General features: G+C 36.1%; 1 protein-coding gene across 1 annotated transcript in view; it reads right to left on the reverse strand.

The window, feature by feature from the left end:
* The window catches only part of LOC121151242 (probable ubiquitin carboxyl-terminal hydrolase FAF-X), a 135,513-nt gene that overhangs the window by 69,433 nt on the left and 47,780 nt on the right, over positions 1 to 18,300 (reverse strand). Inside the window, 6 exon segments of the mRNA XM_040972517.1 lie at positions 884 to 979; positions 1,872 to 2,214; positions 4,785 to 4,872; positions 5,963 to 6,096; positions 13,561 to 13,697; positions 15,738 to 15,944. Of these exon segments, the coding sequence (XP_040828451.1) occupies positions 884 to 979; positions 1,872 to 2,214; positions 4,785 to 4,872; positions 5,963 to 6,096; positions 13,561 to 13,697; positions 15,738 to 15,944 (1,005 nt within the window).

An 18,300-nucleotide genomic window follows, 5' to 3' on the forward strand; every position in this document is an offset into this window, starting at 1 on the left:
TATAAATTGATTATATTTTAGTGGATGGATATAGCATTTAATTCAAAATTTTAAAAAAATCTCAACACTGAATTCAAAGTAATCTTATGTATATTGTACCTATTGTTACTTTATCTGGGAAATATAAAATTTTACTTTAAATGTGCAGGAGTTAAAATTTAAGAGTTTTTGCATGTAATCTCAAATGTGTGTTGGATTTGGAAATTTTAAATTTTTGTTGGAGAAAATTAAGAATGGACTTCAGCAAATGGACTGAATTAATGTTTCAGAAGAGGATGTAAGATCCAGGGATCCAGGAGCAACATGCTATAGACTGTACAGCACTTGACTCCCCAAACTCAAGAAAACCTCCCAACCTCAAAGTTTCACGTTAGCTGGTTAACTGGGAACACTAAAGATTGACATAAAAAAATGAGACATGCTTCAAATATGGTATCTCTAATTGGGACCTTTATTAGGTTGCTGGAGTCTATGACCAAATTCTGATGACATTTTCTGAAGAGACAATACATAAAAGGAAGAATGCTTCCAGTTTCCTGGCTTATTATGTGATTATTCCTTTGCACAAATTGCACCATTGCTAGCCTCCACAATTACCAATATTGGACTACAGATCTCTGAAGCATTTGCTGAAATACACTTGCTTCCCACCAAATTGGCTCCCCTAAAAAATTTAGGGTAATGCAATACTAATACAACTCCTAAGTATTTAAGAAAAACTATCAAAGTGCCACTGCCTCGATATTGGAAAAATAACCAGAAAGAAATATTCAGACAAAATGTTTTGAAGAGTTAAATTAAACTCTACTTCATCCTAAATTTCAAAGTTACGATAATCAGCACAATATTACCTGAGCCTAATTTTACACACTTCAATTCTTACCTGATTCATCTGCAGCCTGGGACCAAGGTTTGTATATATCTCTTTAAGAAGATCTATAGCTCTGCTGGCAATATCATCACTACTCTGAATCACAACCTGGTTACAAAAGATTATGTGATTAACACCACTGAACGTAAATTTCAATTTAGCACTCAAATTCAATTTGTATCCTCCACATTTTAAAATTATCTTTTTGAAATTGATCTATCAGGCACCATATAGGAAGATTTAAGCTATTATGAATACATCTGAAATACAAACAGTGCTTGTGCCCTTGACATCCCTTCTAGACGTCAAGGGCACAAACACTTGAGCCATCATCTGCTGTTTCCTCGAAGGATCAGCAGTGTGCAGCAAGGGAAATAGAACTGCTGAGTTTTAAAGAGATGCCCATATCGGATCCTAGTTTCATAGGTAATGGCTTAATCCACTGTTAAATCATGTTGTAATCAAGGAAAAATTATTACATAACCTTTGTTCTCTATGCATTTAATACGTGACAATATATATAGAGGTCAGAGTATTAATTCACAATTTTCTAATAGTATTTTCTTCCATATTTTATTCATTATAACATAAAGGTATAAAAACTAACCATATGAAAGAGACAATAACTTTCACAGAGGAAAGGGAGAAAGATATATATATGTATATATATATATATATATGTATATTTATAAACAGGGTAAACAATGGTTATTATACTTTTATTCATCAGAAATGAGTGTAATTGTGGGAATTAATACAAAGGAACATCAGTGGCAAACAGCAAAAACAAAAAAATTCACCTAAGGCAAACAAAAAGATAACATACACACAAAAATGTTAAGAAAAATAGAAACAACAAACAAGAAACTACAAAGGAAAAGATAATTTCTAGGTCAAGCAAGAATCATATAAACAGAACATTCAGGCAAAAATATGATTCTATGACTATTTAAAAATATTTGTAAACATCAGTATTTGCAAAAAAAAAGTTAGTTCTCACCCGCCAAAGGTAGTCTAATCCTATTAACTCCAAATCATCCATCATATAGACTCTCCTTTTTGCTACTAGCTTCCCTTCTCGATGATTAACTGCTTTGAAGAATCTTTCAAAACACTTCATTCCACTTTCAGTTAACAAGCAAGGATCAAGCTGAAGCACATTACTTTCAAAGAAATCCTTATTAATATCAGGATCTAAGTCAGGTTTATTTCCCATTAACTTGGAATACCATTTAAAACAGGCTTCACGATCACAATGATAAACTGCATTCTCTGCTAAGCACTTCCATATTTGTTTGGCTTGCGGAGCACATAGCCAGAGTTGGCCATCCTTCAATAAGAACCTTGGAAACACGTAAGTCAGTAATTAGGGCCTATATAAATTTATCCTCAAAAGCCAATTATCTTAAATGCATGAAATAAATACTTTACTATATAACTTTAATTTTATTCCTGAAAGTACTAATTCAAAAAGAGCACATTTCTTAACCATCTAACTGGAATTATATGCTATTTTAAAAGCGTAAAGAACTAAATTTTGTCAACAAATTGTTGGTGATGTGACCTAAGTAATGGAGACTTCTTTTTATTATTATTATTATAATTACTATTATTTTGCTTTATTACACAGTTTAATAGGCACTGAGTTTCCACTATCCCAATATCCCTCCACTCCCCACTGATTTCCTCTCTAATTTTACAATGGATAGTGATGAAAACTTCTGTTTTTCAAGACAATAAATCTTTAAAACCATGAACTAAAGTGTCTCTTTATTAACACGGATTCACTAGATAGTGAGAGATAATTGAAGATAACTCAGTTTTTACAAATTAAAACTCCTTGGACATTTCAATATTTAAAAAATTCTTTATTATCCTCTTTCATATTAAATCATCTTAACACAATTCAAACTTACTTCTATGTCAGTAATCATTAGTCTCTTCTGAATATTTATTGATATAGCCTGAGACTTTATAACTTTCTTCCAGAATCCCTCAACCTATTTAATTTACAGCAGTTCTACCTTTCCTTCTTCGTGGTCTTAATTGTAAAGTTCTGTTGTTTCATTTGTAATTGTGCTGTATCTGAAATAACCTAACTATCATTCCTAATTCCTAAGCCCAGTGATATTTATGCAAAGCAAGAGCTACTACTACTTATTTTCAGGAGGTTTGTTCACTTGTTTGAAATGCAGTATTACAAAGAAAACAAAGAGGGAGAAAGAGAGTAAGTTTGTGTATGAGACAGCAAAAGTGAGAAGAAAGAGGAAAGTGAGAAATTTTCCAACTGCTTTTTCAGTTTTCATTTGCTACAGAGGTATCAAGGAGGGGCCAAGCTGAAAATAGGAGCCAAGAGCTTCATTTGGACCTCCTATATGGCTTGTAGGGACCTGAATCTTAGGCCATCTTTAGTTGCTTTCCCATACTTTCTTTTTTCATTTTTAAAAAAGATGTATTTATTTGTATTACAAAGTCAGATATACAGAGAGGAGAGACAGAGAGGAAGATCTTCCGTCCGATGATTCACTCCCCAATTGAGCGCAATGGCCAATGCTATGCCGATCCGAAGCCAGGAGCCTCTTCCGGGTCTCCCACGCGGGTGCAGGGTCCCAAAGCTTTGGGCTGTCCTCGACTGCTTTCCCAGGGTACAAGCAGGGAGCTGGGTGGGAAGCAGGGCCGCAGGTCTAGAACTGGCACCCATATGGGATCCCAGCGGGTTCAAGGAGAGAACTTTAGCCACTAGGCCACACTGCCGGGCCCTCTTTCTCATACATTTTAGCAGAGTAGGATTGAAAGTGGAGCAGCAGGACTTGTACTGATACTACATATGGAATGCTGGTGTCACAGGTAGTGGCTTACTCCACTTTGCTACAACGTTGCCCACTATCAATGCAACTAAATGGAAGAGTTTGAAAGCAAAATATTTTAAGTGCTTGAAACTTTCTTGGTATTATACAATAATGTGACACACATATGAACTGTGTGATTATCAACAAGTTATCCTCAATTTGAACCTCAGTTTTCTTACTAAGTAAATGGAAGGAACTCCTCATTCACGAGTTTGCCAGGATGCTTAAAGTTACTAGAAACAGCCAAATGATACATCAGGCATTCACTCTTAGTGCCTTTTCCTTTTACTAATTACATTGAAAGATCTTCTGTTTCTAAATCTATTAATAAATAAATTCTACTTACTTTCCTGTTACACAATAAGCCTAAGGGACATAGACATATTGGGAAAAGACTTTGTAGAGAGACAGATCTCTTTTTTTATCTAGGTTGTTAAACACAAGTACTAAGATTTTTTAAAGCCAAAACCCTAAAAGCTTTTGTTTTCATTCAAACAAACGAAACACGGTTTTAGCATTTTTCCTTAGTTTGTAACTCAAATTTGTTTTCCAATTGTTTTCCTACAATATGGCCATTGCACTCTCAAGAAATCTCAGAGTTAAAGCAATGCATATTTGTAATACATAACATTTAATTCTAACATTACAGGGAAATAAAATACCACCTTATTTTTCATTTAAATATTTTTTTTACTCAAAAATTTTGTGCGTATGTTGTCTAATATGTTATTATGCATAGCTTCAACAGCAACAACTTTGATGTGCAAGTCATTATCTCTGGCAAAACTAATCAATGTGGTCCCCCAGATGATTATCTCACATTCTGAAGGTCACATGCAAAAAGTTCTTTCCAGTAAACATACTCTAATAACTAAATACTCCATTTTGGACATCAAAACAATGATTACTGTGTGGAAACAAAAAAAACAAAACAGAACAAAACAAAATCAAAATGGAATGGCCACCAAGTACTACTGGTCTTCATTTCTTATTTTTGCCTTAAAAAGAATGACACAAATTGTTTAAAAACAGTTTTAAACTATATAATCAGATTTAAAACAAACCTGAGGAAGTAAAGTCGTTCTTGAACTTCCTGAACATGACTGTATCTATTTCCAAGCCTCACAGTTTGTGGGTCATAGTCTTCATTATCTGGAAATGAAGAAAAGTCAATGTTTTATACACATGCGTAAGAGCATGTTAATTTGAGCCAATGGATATCATAAAATCAATAATAAGTTTCAGTATAACCAGCCAGCAATAAAGGTATCTTCATAAACCTTGTATTTACCACAAAAAATAAGCTATGTATTTTTTACACAGGCAAGACAAATATTATATGAGAATCTTATTGACAGTTTTTTAGAATAACTGCCTTCTACATTATTCACACATTGAAGCAATTTGTAAGTACTGGTTATAATGCTAAGGCTTTTTGGGTTATACTAAATTCTAACATGTATTGTAAGTATTTTAGTATTAAAGAACAGTCTCTGTTATTCATTCATATACTGAGGTGATAAAAACACATTTGGAATTTAAGAAGTCATTAAAAATATCTTCATCCTGGACATGATGGTTGCAAATGTTCATATACTGAAGAAACAATCCAAAACTGACCACCTATTATCAGCATAAGATACACTGATTATAGACAACCATTGAAATCCCTATTTTCAAAAGACTTTTTATTTCAAAGGCACAGTTACAAAGAGAAAAGAGAAAAATCCATCCTACCACTGTTTTATTCCTCCAAAGGTCTCAATGGCTGAAGCATGGCTTGTTCAAACCCAGGAGGCAGGAATCACAAGTTTACTTTAAGTGTCTCAAGTGGTTGCAGGGGCCCTGTCATTTGACCTCTTTTCTGCTTTCTTCTCTACTTTCCCAAGAACATTAGCAGGAGCCCACACTTAAAGTGGAGCAGCTGAGACTTGAAATACTGCTCATATAGCCCAAGCCACATATAGCAGCTTAATGTGCTAGTTAGGACAATGGTTATTCCAGAAAAAGTAGGTTACAGTAATGGGTGATTGGCTTAGCTCTTGTCATTGCAGCCATTTGGTGAGTGGATCAGCAAATGGAGTATCTCTATCTCTATTAAGTCTGTTAAATAAAAAAATGTTTTCTTGGGAAAAAAAATTAAAAATGGAACTTGAAATATAAGGATTTTGATATCACAGAGCCCTGAAATTTCTTCCACAGGCATGGTAATTTTAAGTTAATTTTAACTCATCACACATACCTCTAGCATACAATCTGATGCTATTCATATACTCTGCAAGGTTTTCTGCTACCAAAGTAACTAAAGCATGATCCCGCTGAAGCTGGTTGATTAAATCATGACGATAAGCAATCTGGTGGCTTCGCTGAATTTGACTGTAACAAGAAGAACTTAACAGCATCATTAAGCAACAGGAAAACATTGCAATTGTAAGATCTATTAAGAGGAAATAATAGCTACTAAGTTAAAGATGGAACACACATGTGTAGCAGTGTGGCAAATAGTCTATTACATAACAAAATATTTAGCAGCATAGAGAACAATTTGTGTCTCAAAACAGGCTGTAATATTCTTATTTGTTGTCAAAATCCAAGCATACAAATTCTCCACTTGCAACCAAATCTAAACAAAGATATTATAAGAAATATACGTAATCCTTTTCCCTCTCTTTTTCTTTAATGAAAGAAACTCCTTAGAATTATATTAACCTACTAATGATGAAGTTACCAACCTTAGGAGGGAATATATACATATATATATATGTATGTGTGTGTATATATACATATATGTGTGTGTGTGTGTGTGTGTGGTGTGTATGTGTGTGTTAACAAAAAAGGGATAAATTTCCTAAAAACATACAACATGCATGGTGGAGTCCCCCTGAAATTTCCTAGGTTGCTTAATTTTACTGTCATTAGAAATAAACAATTAAAAGTCACTAAAAAAGTGGAAATGACATCTTAAAGTTGTTTTATAAACATAATTCTCCATAGACCTATATGGACTTTAGAGATGGAAACTTTTCTACAAGTTCACAATATCTATGACTCAGAGAATCTATTATTATAGATGTAACTAAACTTAGATAAATGCAGGGCTTAATTATTAACTTGGAATCTTAACTACATTATAATTTTAATGACAGTAAGTGGTTTCCTCCTTGCTCACCTTCCTTTTGTTATAATTGTAAAAATTTTACACAAGAAAACAATAATTATGTGAGCAATGACAATTTAGCACTAGAGTTAAAATTAAGAAAAATCTAGATAAAGTGTCCAACGTTTTTATAATAAATAAACTGTATGACAGTAGATTGATTTTTTAAAATCTCAGCTAAAAATTTTGAAAAAAAATGTTTCACTTAAGGAGGTGGTAATTGCTACAAAAACACTGAATACAAGGGATTCCAAGATGATGGAATAGGGTGAGAACAGGCTTAAAGAGGGAAGACTTAGTTAAAGTGAAGTACAGAGAGTATGATCCTGGGAAGCAGGAGAGGTCAGGCCACTAGCAGACGGACACCTGTCAACATAGGCAAGCAGCAGAGACAGCAGAGCAATGCTGCCGTAATCAGATAGCGCAATAGCAGTCAGTGATTGGCCATCAGAGCTCCAACAATGGCAGGTGGAAAGAAGCTCTCTGGAGCTCAGGAGGTGAACCCAGGCATAGAATTGCCCATGCTGCAGATTTGCTTGATTGAACCAAGAGCAGAAGCATACTGGCAAAACCCAAGCAGACAGATACAGCAACAGGGCAGATTTCATGAGCCATACCCCTACCAGTGCCACATTAGGTGCCTTTTTATGTACTGAGCTATGAAAGTGCTCAGCCAGAAGATAATTCACTTTTGGCTCAAGCACTGCACTGGTCCCACCAGGAAAACAATACCGATTTGGCATCCCAGGGGTTGCATCCAAAATAGGTCTAGGGTCCGGCAAATACTGGCAAGCTCCATAGGCTCAACAGGTGAGAAGTGGAGTTCAGCAGGAACTCAGATGGACCTAGCTGTAGAACTGTAGGTCCTGCTGACTTAATATGAACACAAGCAGAGCAGAGTGCCAGTCTAAGCAATGAAAACAGGGTGAATTTCATGCCCAGATCCCCACCAATGGCACATCAGGTGCTGTTTTGTGTATTGAGGAAAAGGCTCAAGAGAAGGACAACAGTGAGCTGCACATGTGCTCTGCTAGGAAAGAACTCATTTCCAGCTAAATGCACTCGCACTGGCCCAACAGTAAAACAACACTGACCTAACATCCCATGGATTACATTCAAAATAGGTCCAGGTTGCACCCAGATTTAATTAATAGTAGGTCTGACAAGAAAACAACAACAACAACAAAAAGTCAGGGTGATAAGCCCCTCTGACAGTCCTGTTATGCAGGTTAAAGTTTCAGATGGTGTCTCCCTTAATTCATGGTATTGATGGAACTAAGAACTGGCAAAGGTTGTGCACATAACAGTATGTCCACAGCATACGATCACAGTGGGTAGAGAGTGGTGAGCTGGGTCTGTGCAGATTGTGGTAGAAATATAGCTCGGAACCTCGAGCTCCAGAGGAAGAAGCATAAGCAAGGGCAAAAGAACTGGGTGCTGAAGAGGATCAGTAAACTTATCTTGTAGATCTGCAGACAACACAGCTTAAAAATCTGCCTCAAGGAGAAGAATCTGCTAATTAGGGTTCTGGTGATTAAGGCCAAAAAAAGAAGAGAGAAGAAAAAAAGAGAGAGAGAATGAATGAGCTTACTGATCCCCCCAACAAAGGAAATTAATCCTCATCAACCTCAGAGATAAATGAGGAAGACATCAACGAATCAGGGATAAAGAATTTACTAGATTGTTAGGAAGTTTACTAAAAATAACCAGTATGATCTACAGGTTGCCTATACCAAAAGTGTTACGATCCATATAAAAAGCAGAAAGTTGGAGTCAAGACTACCTAATAGATTATTTCAAAACACATACTCTGGGGCCCGGCACGGTGGCGCAAGTGGTTAAAGGTCCTCGCCTTGCACGCCCAGGATCCCATATGGGCGCCAGTTCTAATCCCGGCAGCCCTGCTTCCCTTCCAGCTCCCTGCCTGTGGCCTGGGAAAGCAGTCGAGGACGGGCCAAGGCTTTGGGACCCTGCACCCGCGTGGGAGACCTGGAAGAGGCTCCTGGCTTCGGATTGGCATAGTACCGACCCGTTGCGCTCACTTGGGGAGTGAATCATCGGACAGAAGATCTTCCTCTCTGTCTCTCCTCTCTGTACACCCGCCTTTCCAATAAAAAAAAATAATAAAAATAAATCTTTAAAAAAAAAAACATACTCTGGTTTCTCTTCAGATCATATAAATGTTTTGCCTTTTATAAAACACAGGGGACAATGAGAGAAAAAGGGAGGAAGCCCTACTCCTCAAAATTTTAAAACAGAAAATAAGAATTAAGAAAAGAAATACTACATAGGAAGTAACAACACTGAAACAAAAACCAAGCTGAATTATTAGAAATGAAGAAAACAATACACAAATTTAAAAACTCAGAGTAAAAGAGGCAGAAGTATTGTACCTGGGTAAGTGACACTGCTTTAGGGCATTTCGGGCCTGGAGAATGCCAAATTCATGCTAATTATAGCAGTATGCCAGGACAGGTTCCCCCCTTCTTTTTTAAAGAGATATGTTTGGGACAGATGCCAACCCACTGGCAGACTGGTTCTGGAGACTTAGGTGTAAGTATGCGTGGTCTCTGCATGGGGAGGATGGCTTGGCACACTATCAGAGGATCGAGCATGAGAGATTGTGGATTGCTTAGTGAAGAGGTTCTGGGGATGTATGGGAAAGAGGACTGCTGAGGGAGAACATGATAGGCGAGGAGTGACATCTGGGTGACTTCTACCAAACAAGTTACCACACTTACAGTAGTAAATGAGGGGATTTTGATCAGATTGTTCAGTAGAGCAAAAGTGGAAGGCCTTTTAGGGACAAATAATATACCTGCCCATGTGGAAGACTGAGCTGGTCTGCTAATATCAACCAATGTTTACCAGTTCATGTGGATACCAAACGTGGGGGCCTGCCAGGTAGGGCTTGAACATAGTATCAGCCATTCAGTGTTGGGGCAGGAGGTGGGCTAGGCTGTAGTATCTATCAGCATAAGTTAGAACTGGCTTCGGTTGGGATGAGCCAAGGTGCAGCACCTGCACTGCTGGTGAATGCTGAGTTGAGATGGACTAACCCAGACTGCACTGCAGCATCCACAGTTTCATGTAATGTAAGGTAGGAGGGCCTGGTATGGTAGCCTCGTGGCTAAAGTCCTCACCTTGCACATGATAGGATTCCATATGGGTGCCAGTTCTAATTCCTGGTGTCCCTGCTTCCCATACAGCTCCCTGCCTGTGGCCTGGGAAAGCAGTTGAGATGGCCCAAGGCCTTGTGACCCTGCACCCGCGTGGGAGACCCAGAAGTTCCTTGCTCCTGGCTTCGGATCAGCTTAGCTGCAGCCACTGCAGACATTTGGGGAGTGAATCAGTGGACAGAAGAGCTTTCTCTCTCCTTCTCCTTTCTGAATTTCCAATAAAGATAAATAAATCTTTTTTTAAAAAAAAAATAATAATAGTAATATTGGGCAAGGGGTGAGACCAGTAGGGGCCTGTAGGAGTTCCCCTGATAGGCTGCTGCTCCCACTAGTGAGCCTGAGAGCTAGTATGGTGCAGACCAGGCTGGGCAGGGCCATACAACCTGATGACCCAGTTGTGAGAGCCAGGTTGGGCTAAATGACCACATTCATTTGTTCATGCATGAGTCAAAGTCAATGCTAATTGGTCATGTTTTGCCACAGCACTGGCTAACGGGTCTGGGGATTGGGGACAAATATTGCCAGGCCAGACCTCAGAACTACCTGAAAAGTGGAAGAACTGGGGTTGAGAATGGGCTTAGTAGGGAAACTGTGAGCGGGCTTAGTAGGGAAACTGTGAGCAACCCTCTGAGGAGCTGCAGCTCTTATTGGCAGGTTGGCCTGGCTGGAGGCAATGGCACCCATCTGCATGAGTGTGGGCTGGATAGGGGGGTTGTCAGGGCTGAGCTGGGTTCCAATACCTAGAGATGTATATGAGAGCAAAATAGGATGTGGACTGTCTGCTGCACACACTGGCAAACACAAGAACTGAGGTTAGGGGTGGGCCAATTGGTGGTTATTGGGAGTCTAGTACTGACTACGGTGTAGTTCCCAGTGGTGTGCCAACTGTGTTGGTGGGCAGTGTTGTGCTGGGTCACAGCATTCACTGGGTTGTGTATGAGGTGGAGTTAGGAATAAAACTGATGAGGCAACTGCAACCACCAGTGTGTTTGCATGTTGGTACTGGGCATGGACTGAGCCAGACCTTGCACTGGCTGGTACACACTGAAACCAGGTATAGGGTCACCTCTGGTGAGGTTTCTTTGAGGACCTCCCCATCTTGAGCACTGGACTAAGAACTCCAACCATGAGCAAAGTAAAAGGATCTGTGGTCAGACCATGGAGCGCTTATCTTAAACCTGGTCTCTTGATTGTTGAAATCTGTACAGTGGATGGCATGCCCACAGGCACCTGGGGCACTAGATGGCATGTCCAGATGCACATGGGAGCAGAACAACCAGTTCATTGATGCTTGTAGAGGATATCTAGTACCATGGAGGGCAGAACATATTAGGCAGTTCTAAAGGTTATGCTTTGACAGTGAGTATCTAGGTGAGTGTAGACTCTGAGGTGGGCTATGTCAGCCAATGGACCTTGGAAGAATTTCCTCATCTTCGGAGCAATGAACTCAATAGCATGTCAGAAGTATCAAAACCACTTAGGCAGTCTTCTTGGAACATGTTCCACATAGGGAACCCTAGGATGTTTTCAGGTGGCCATGGCCCATTCACAACAGCATAATTATTGCTGAGAATGGCTGTCTCCACTTCTGTCCCCACACTCCCCAAATACAGAAAGAAAGAAAAAAAAAACGAGGGGGATCAGAAGTGGTTGTCTCATTTACTTTCCCCCATTCCTCTATCCTCCCCATTGTAATCAGAGGTCCACATGGGCATGCATCCTTCTTAAATATGTAAATATCATCAAATGAAAATTTTCTTTTCAAAAAGAAAGATTCTCAGAATTGGAAGATACCGCCTTCAATAACACTAAAATAATATAAAAACTGGAGGAGGATCTGAATCAAGCTAAAAAAAAATTATTCAGGAATTATGGGACACAATCAAAAGGCCAAATGCAGGAGTTGTGGGAGCCCCAGAAGGTGCAGTAACAGAAGTTGGATCAAAGATGTTTTTAATGAAATAATAATTGAGAACTTCCCTAAAATATTTAAACACCTGGGAAACTACAGGGCTGACCAAAACAAATCCTTACCATAATACATCATAATCAAGTTCCCATTTTTAGAAACAAAGACACTTAGGGCCCAGCAGTGTGGCCTGGTGGCTAAGGTTCTCCCCTTGGGTACGCTGGGATCCCATATGGACACTGGTTCTAATCCCGGCCACTCCACTTCCCTTCCAGCTCCCTGCCTTTGGCCTGAGAAAGCACTCGAGGACGGCCCAAAGCCTTGGGACCCTGTACCCCTGTGCGGGAGACCTGGAAGAGGCTCCTGGATCCTGGCTTCGAACTGGCAGAGCACTGGCTGTTGAGCTCACTTGGGGAGTGAATGATCGGACAGAAGATCTTCCTCTCTGTCTCTCTGCCTCTCTGTGTATCTGATTTTGCAATAAAGATAAATAAATAAATATTAAAAAAAAAAGAGAGGCTTAAATCTGCACATTAAAAAACAATTAACTTATATAGGAACCCCAATCACTTCTACAGCAAACAAAAATTTAGACATTGCTTTTATTAGGCCTGCCCTACAAATGCTAAAGATGTCCTGCTGGCAGAGAAAAGGAATAGCATCAACTATTATCAAAGACATGGAAATAATCAAGACGCCGATCAACAGAAGAATGGATAGAGAAAATATGGTACATCTACATTATGGAATACTACTCTGCCACTAAAAAGAACAAAATTCTATCATTTGCAACAAAAGATTCCAATTAGAGACCATTTTCCATAGTGAAATAAATCAATCCCAAAAGGACAAACATCATATATTCCCTCTGAGGACACTTTCATGAAAACCACAAGATCAACATATAGGTAAACATTTATATACATATATTCATCTAGAATAATTTGTATTATAATAGAGACTATCAAATCCAGCTGTGAATATACAATACAGTATGCATCTCTACTTCTGAATAAAAGATGGACTCCCAATAAAAACCATTAAATAAATCTTGACCATCGGAGACTGGTCTCCCATGATACAATATCATGATATACTTAAACAGCAGAAAGATGGAATTGTGACTATTTCTGAAGAACTATATTTCGCAATGATACAGGAGAAAACAGTTGTAGGAGGAAGACAATGGGAGACTGGAGGGGAAATCCTTGAATCTATTGGACTGCAACATGAAAAAATAAAATTTTAAAAAGTGGGAGAGTGAAAATAAAATAAAACCTTTGGATTAGAAAAAAAAAAAAAAAAGCCAGGGACCATCCAGAGCAACTGTTAGAAAGCAAAGAGAATTTTTTTTGCTTGAAGTCCAGTGTAGTATCTTCACTATGATAAACGTAATACAGAATAATAATAAAAGTAATGCAGAATAAAAACAAAATACAAAGAAGTTGGATAGTATCAAGGATACTTAATTTTCTCCATTCACAATGCCATTTATTCACATTAGTTTTCTCTAAAATTTGTTCTAAGTTAATGTTTTTTTTTCCAATGGTAAGCATAAATACAAATAACAAAATTACTTGTACCAAAAATCTTACCTGATATTTTGTGGTGCTTCACCAAATAAAGTACAAATTTCTCTTATTTGTTTCAGTGCAGGAATTGCCCACTTGTTATTTCTGCAAAGTTCTTCTATAAGACGATCTATCCACTGGATCTTTAATGTATCTCGATCCTTAGGATGAGAAAAATTGGAAAAGCATTCTACATTATTTTTTGTCTTAAAATTTAGATTTTCAAAGTACAGAAGATTCTAACTTCAGTTTAACAAAAACACAATGCAGTTGTACCAGATTTGATATATTACTTCACTAGTTTATCTTGAATATAAAACTCTAAAATTTTGTGAAGCACTATTGTTACATGGATACAGACATACTTAGAACAATACCCAAATATATTAAGTATAAGCACTTCTAAAAAAGCAAAATTTTAGAAACATCTGTCTCAATAAAATATTGTATAAGATTTAATAAAAACATATCCCAACATTAGAATTTATACGTTTTATCTTTATGCTTTCTAATTAGCACAAAAATAGTGGAAATTATAAGTAGTCAAACAACAGTAATTATGCATGTCAAAAACTAAAGAGAAATTTACAGAAAACTAGTTACTAACTAAAAGAATCAAGACCATTGAGAGAGTAACTTTACATTAAGTACTCTCAAGGGTTCAGCTCCTTCAATCTTCTAAATAGAAAGACAAATTCAAAATTCTGTCAGATTTGGGTATATATTTTGAGTGATTCAATTTTTATACACAAGAACTATATTTGTCTCACACAGATTTGTTAGAATATTTTGACAAACTTAATCAAATCTGTTTTAGAAAAATAAATTTGATATCTTTAGTGAATTTCATTAAAATTGTGGACATTCTTTATAGGCCAAAAAGCTGTTTTAACAATTATACATAATATAGACTATTCATTATTACACAAAGTTTCACTATATAAACAACAATTTTTCTGTACCTATAGTATTGTTTTCATACAATTTCCTGAGAAAACTCCAAAATATACAATCTCTACATTGAATAACATTTACGTTTAGGACTGTTTAGAAATGTTTGTTTATGAAACTTAAAATTAGCAATGCTTCTTAAATTCTTTAAGGTTAACAGTGTTAGACCTATTCGTTTTCACTAAGGCATTTCAAAAAGGCAAAACAGATACTAGGGAATCTCAGCTCTTGCATAGTAGCATATGGAAAAATATGCCAAGTTATAAAACAAAAACTGAGCATTTATAACAGGCACACTTTTGATTTTCCCTAATACTTCCCCATTTAATAAAAAAAATTTGAACTTAAAACTCTTATAATCATTTCAGATGCTAAGCAAAAAGTTGCCCAACAATCAGAATTAATAAAAATAGAGCTATATGGTTCACATGAAGCCAGTGAAGTTTATTTTCTCCCATTACACACAAAAATCACAAGTATTACTTATTATTGAAGTTAAAGGATTCTCCTTTCCCTTTTTGTATCTGGTCAGGATAATAATTATAATAAACTTAGTAGTATGTTCTTCAAACTTAAAAAAAATAAATTGGCTAAGATCAAAGTCCATAGAATGCCTAATCTTTGAAATTTGTCTCCATGTTAATGTTCTATTTATCTAATCTTTATAAATGTAACCAATAACAGTTTTTCATAAAAGTCACTTCAGTAAATTCTTTGAAACATCACAATTTATAAGATTTTCAAAATCTAAAAACATTATTTTGAGCTTGTTTCAGTAAATGAAATTTGAACTATCTCATGGTTATCATGACAAACCAATCCATTAACTGATGTAAACTTATAGTTGAAAACAAAATCAGCAAAAACAGATGAGATTCATTTAAATGCACAGAAACATACTTGTTTCTGGAAGAGGCAATATTAAACTGTTCATTTTATGGATTGCTTATGAGTAAATAAAATGTGAATACCCCCAAATCACTCCTAGTTTAACTATAACACAGTTTGCAGCTTTACTTACAACTTTTTATTTTGAAGGATGCAAACTGATTTCAAGGAATGCAAAATGCAAAGTGAAATATAACTAAACCTTGCTAAAACTACAGCTAAAAAGACATATGACGAAAATAAATAAATTTCTCAAAATCACTTAAAAAACAACAATGTATTAGCTTCAACCTTCGGTCACTTAAACTACACTGATTATGAAAGGGAAAAGACAGAAATTGGTCAAAGAAACAACCCCATACCTGGGAACAACTATAATCTAGTATTTTTACGTGGGCATTGAGAGCTAGGTCCATGATGTCTATAGGTACATCATCACTGTGTGCCAGATTCCAAAGAAGGTTTAATACTTTATGTGCCATCACACCATCTTTATCATCTTCTGCAAGACGACATATCAGTTCAAGTAGCTTTTCACGCTGTTTATTGCTTGCACTTGTCCAACTTGCCTACAAAAATTTTTAGTTAATGTAATTTTTTAGTTAATGTAATTTTTAGTTGCATTAATTATGTCTTTGTATATACGTATACATGCATTGCTGCTAATGTAGAACCAGAGGAAGTACAGAACTCAGAACTTTCCCTAGTTTTCATCAGTTAAAGACTACTAGATATTACGGAAATATGGATTACACAAAGAGGTGGAATTTTGTTCTTACAAAGCAGGAATCAGAGATGCCTGAATCGTGTTCTAAAAGGTGGTAGTCAAGCACATTGTTATCCCTTGTCTCAAAACTGCCAACCATAAATTAAAATAAAATTATGTTAATTTCTGCAGTGTTCTTAACATGTTCAAACCTTTAGGTTTCAATGAATAATTACCTGACATGCAACATTAAAACAAATGATCTTAAAAAAAAATTGTTTAACCACCCAAACCAGAAGATGTTACCATACAATCTTTTGAAGCAGGAATACAAGCCTTCAACTATCAGAAAAAAATTCAACATAATGTGAAACTTCTCATTCTCTCAGGATATGAAACTTCATGATTCACTCAGGAGGAGAATAAAAACAGAATAAAACACAAACACAAAATAGCAAGTCTAAGCCAATAATTACATAACTGTAGTTGTTTTAACTATAATAGTTAAAAGGCAAAAATTAATAATGATTATTTAACAAATATAAGAAAAAAGAAGCATGAAGAACATAACAATCCAAAAATTACAGGAATCTGATGTGTAAACATGTTAAATGTAAAGCACAAACACAATTCATCTGTGAAAAAAATAAAATGAGACAGTATCAAGCAGTATCTATCGCTTTCAAAAACGACAGGATAAATGAAACAGAATATAGAATTCAACAACATCAACCAAGACAATTTTGCTGGTAGTCACAAGAGCTCCATTTAACTACTGCAGCAAAGTTTCTTCTCAAAATGGTAAGAAAATATGAGAAAATACTGATGTACATATCATTCATTGTAAAATACCAAAGCCTATTGATAGGATTCAAGTTCAAAAGCAGCAACCAAGAAAATTCTCTAGAATGACTTACTGAAGTCTTAATTACATGATGAAGTATCTTAGAAGAAAATAAATTAACTGTAACCAGCAGTGCAGTGTAGCTTGTTAAGCTTCCACCTGTATGGTGCAGGCATTTTATATGGTTGCAGATGAGTGTGGGAGAGCCGCAGAAAAAACTTAGTACTTGGGGTTCTATAATCAGGGTTGGAAATCAAACGTTCCTGGGTTCAGCCAAGACCATTTTGGGCCACTGAAATTATTTGGGAATAATCAGTAGATAGAAGATCTCTGTTTCTCCCTCCAATTCTGCATTTCAAGCAAATAAATCAATCTGTGAAAAATGCAGCAACTTAAGGTTTTTCTTATTCAATAGAAATGAAAATAAATATTGACATGTAAATACATAACACGTAAGCAGCAGAGTAACAGAAGTGAAATGTAGTCAAGAAAAGGGAAATGTTCAAGCACTTTAAACTTTACTACAGGAACTCAAAAAATGTGAAATAATCCTGAAGCAAGCAGAAGAACTACAAAGACAGAACTGAAAAAGAATACCACAAAAAATTAATAAAGTGAAAAATGTGGTTTTTATAAAAGGATAATCAGAAAAACTCTTAGCAAAACAAACTTTGCACAAATAGAGTTTACTGAAGTTATTATTTTATTGTTATTATTATTTGTTATTGTTATCACATAGTTGTTACTATATGCTTTAGATATCAATAAGAACAGGAAATACTAAAAATAAACATAATTTAATATTCTATGATCAAATGAATCATATTCTTTGAAAAAAAATTTTTTAAGTCAAGCAATATAACTTAGAAAACTTGGGTAGAGGAGTCATTTTAAAGGAAACTGAATTCATAGATTGGCTTTAGGGAAAAAATAACTTCATAAAGAATTACTACCAATTGTGTGTCTGTTTTTTTTTTATTTCTTTTTCTTCTTCTTCTTACTATCATTTTGTGATACAATTCCATGGGCCCTGGGATTTCCCTTTTCTCTCTCCTCAAGTCCTCTCCCTTTGTTCACAGAGTTCCCTTACATTACTACCATAGTATAACTCTTCATAAACAATTATATGTCCATCATTGTGGGCATGGACAATGGCAGAATCCAGCATCCTATTGTCAAGATATAGTAACCAGTTTCATAAGGAGTCCATCTTTGATTTGGAAGTAGAAACGCATATTGCATTGTATCTTCACATCTGGACATGATAGTCTCCTTTAATCAGTTACTATACATTCCCTTAAATGAATACAAAAGTACACAATATAAAATCAAAAGAGAAAAATAGAAATTGACAATGCACTTTTGTTCCTTAACA

This window comes from Ochotona curzoniae, unplaced genomic scaffold, assembly GCF_017591425.1.
Source record: "Ochotona curzoniae isolate NIBS_2020 unplaced genomic scaffold, NIBS_Ocur_1.0 contig_2305, whole genome shotgun sequence".
Lineage (NCBI taxonomy): Eukaryota > Metazoa > Chordata > Mammalia > Lagomorpha > Ochotonidae > Ochotona > Ochotona curzoniae.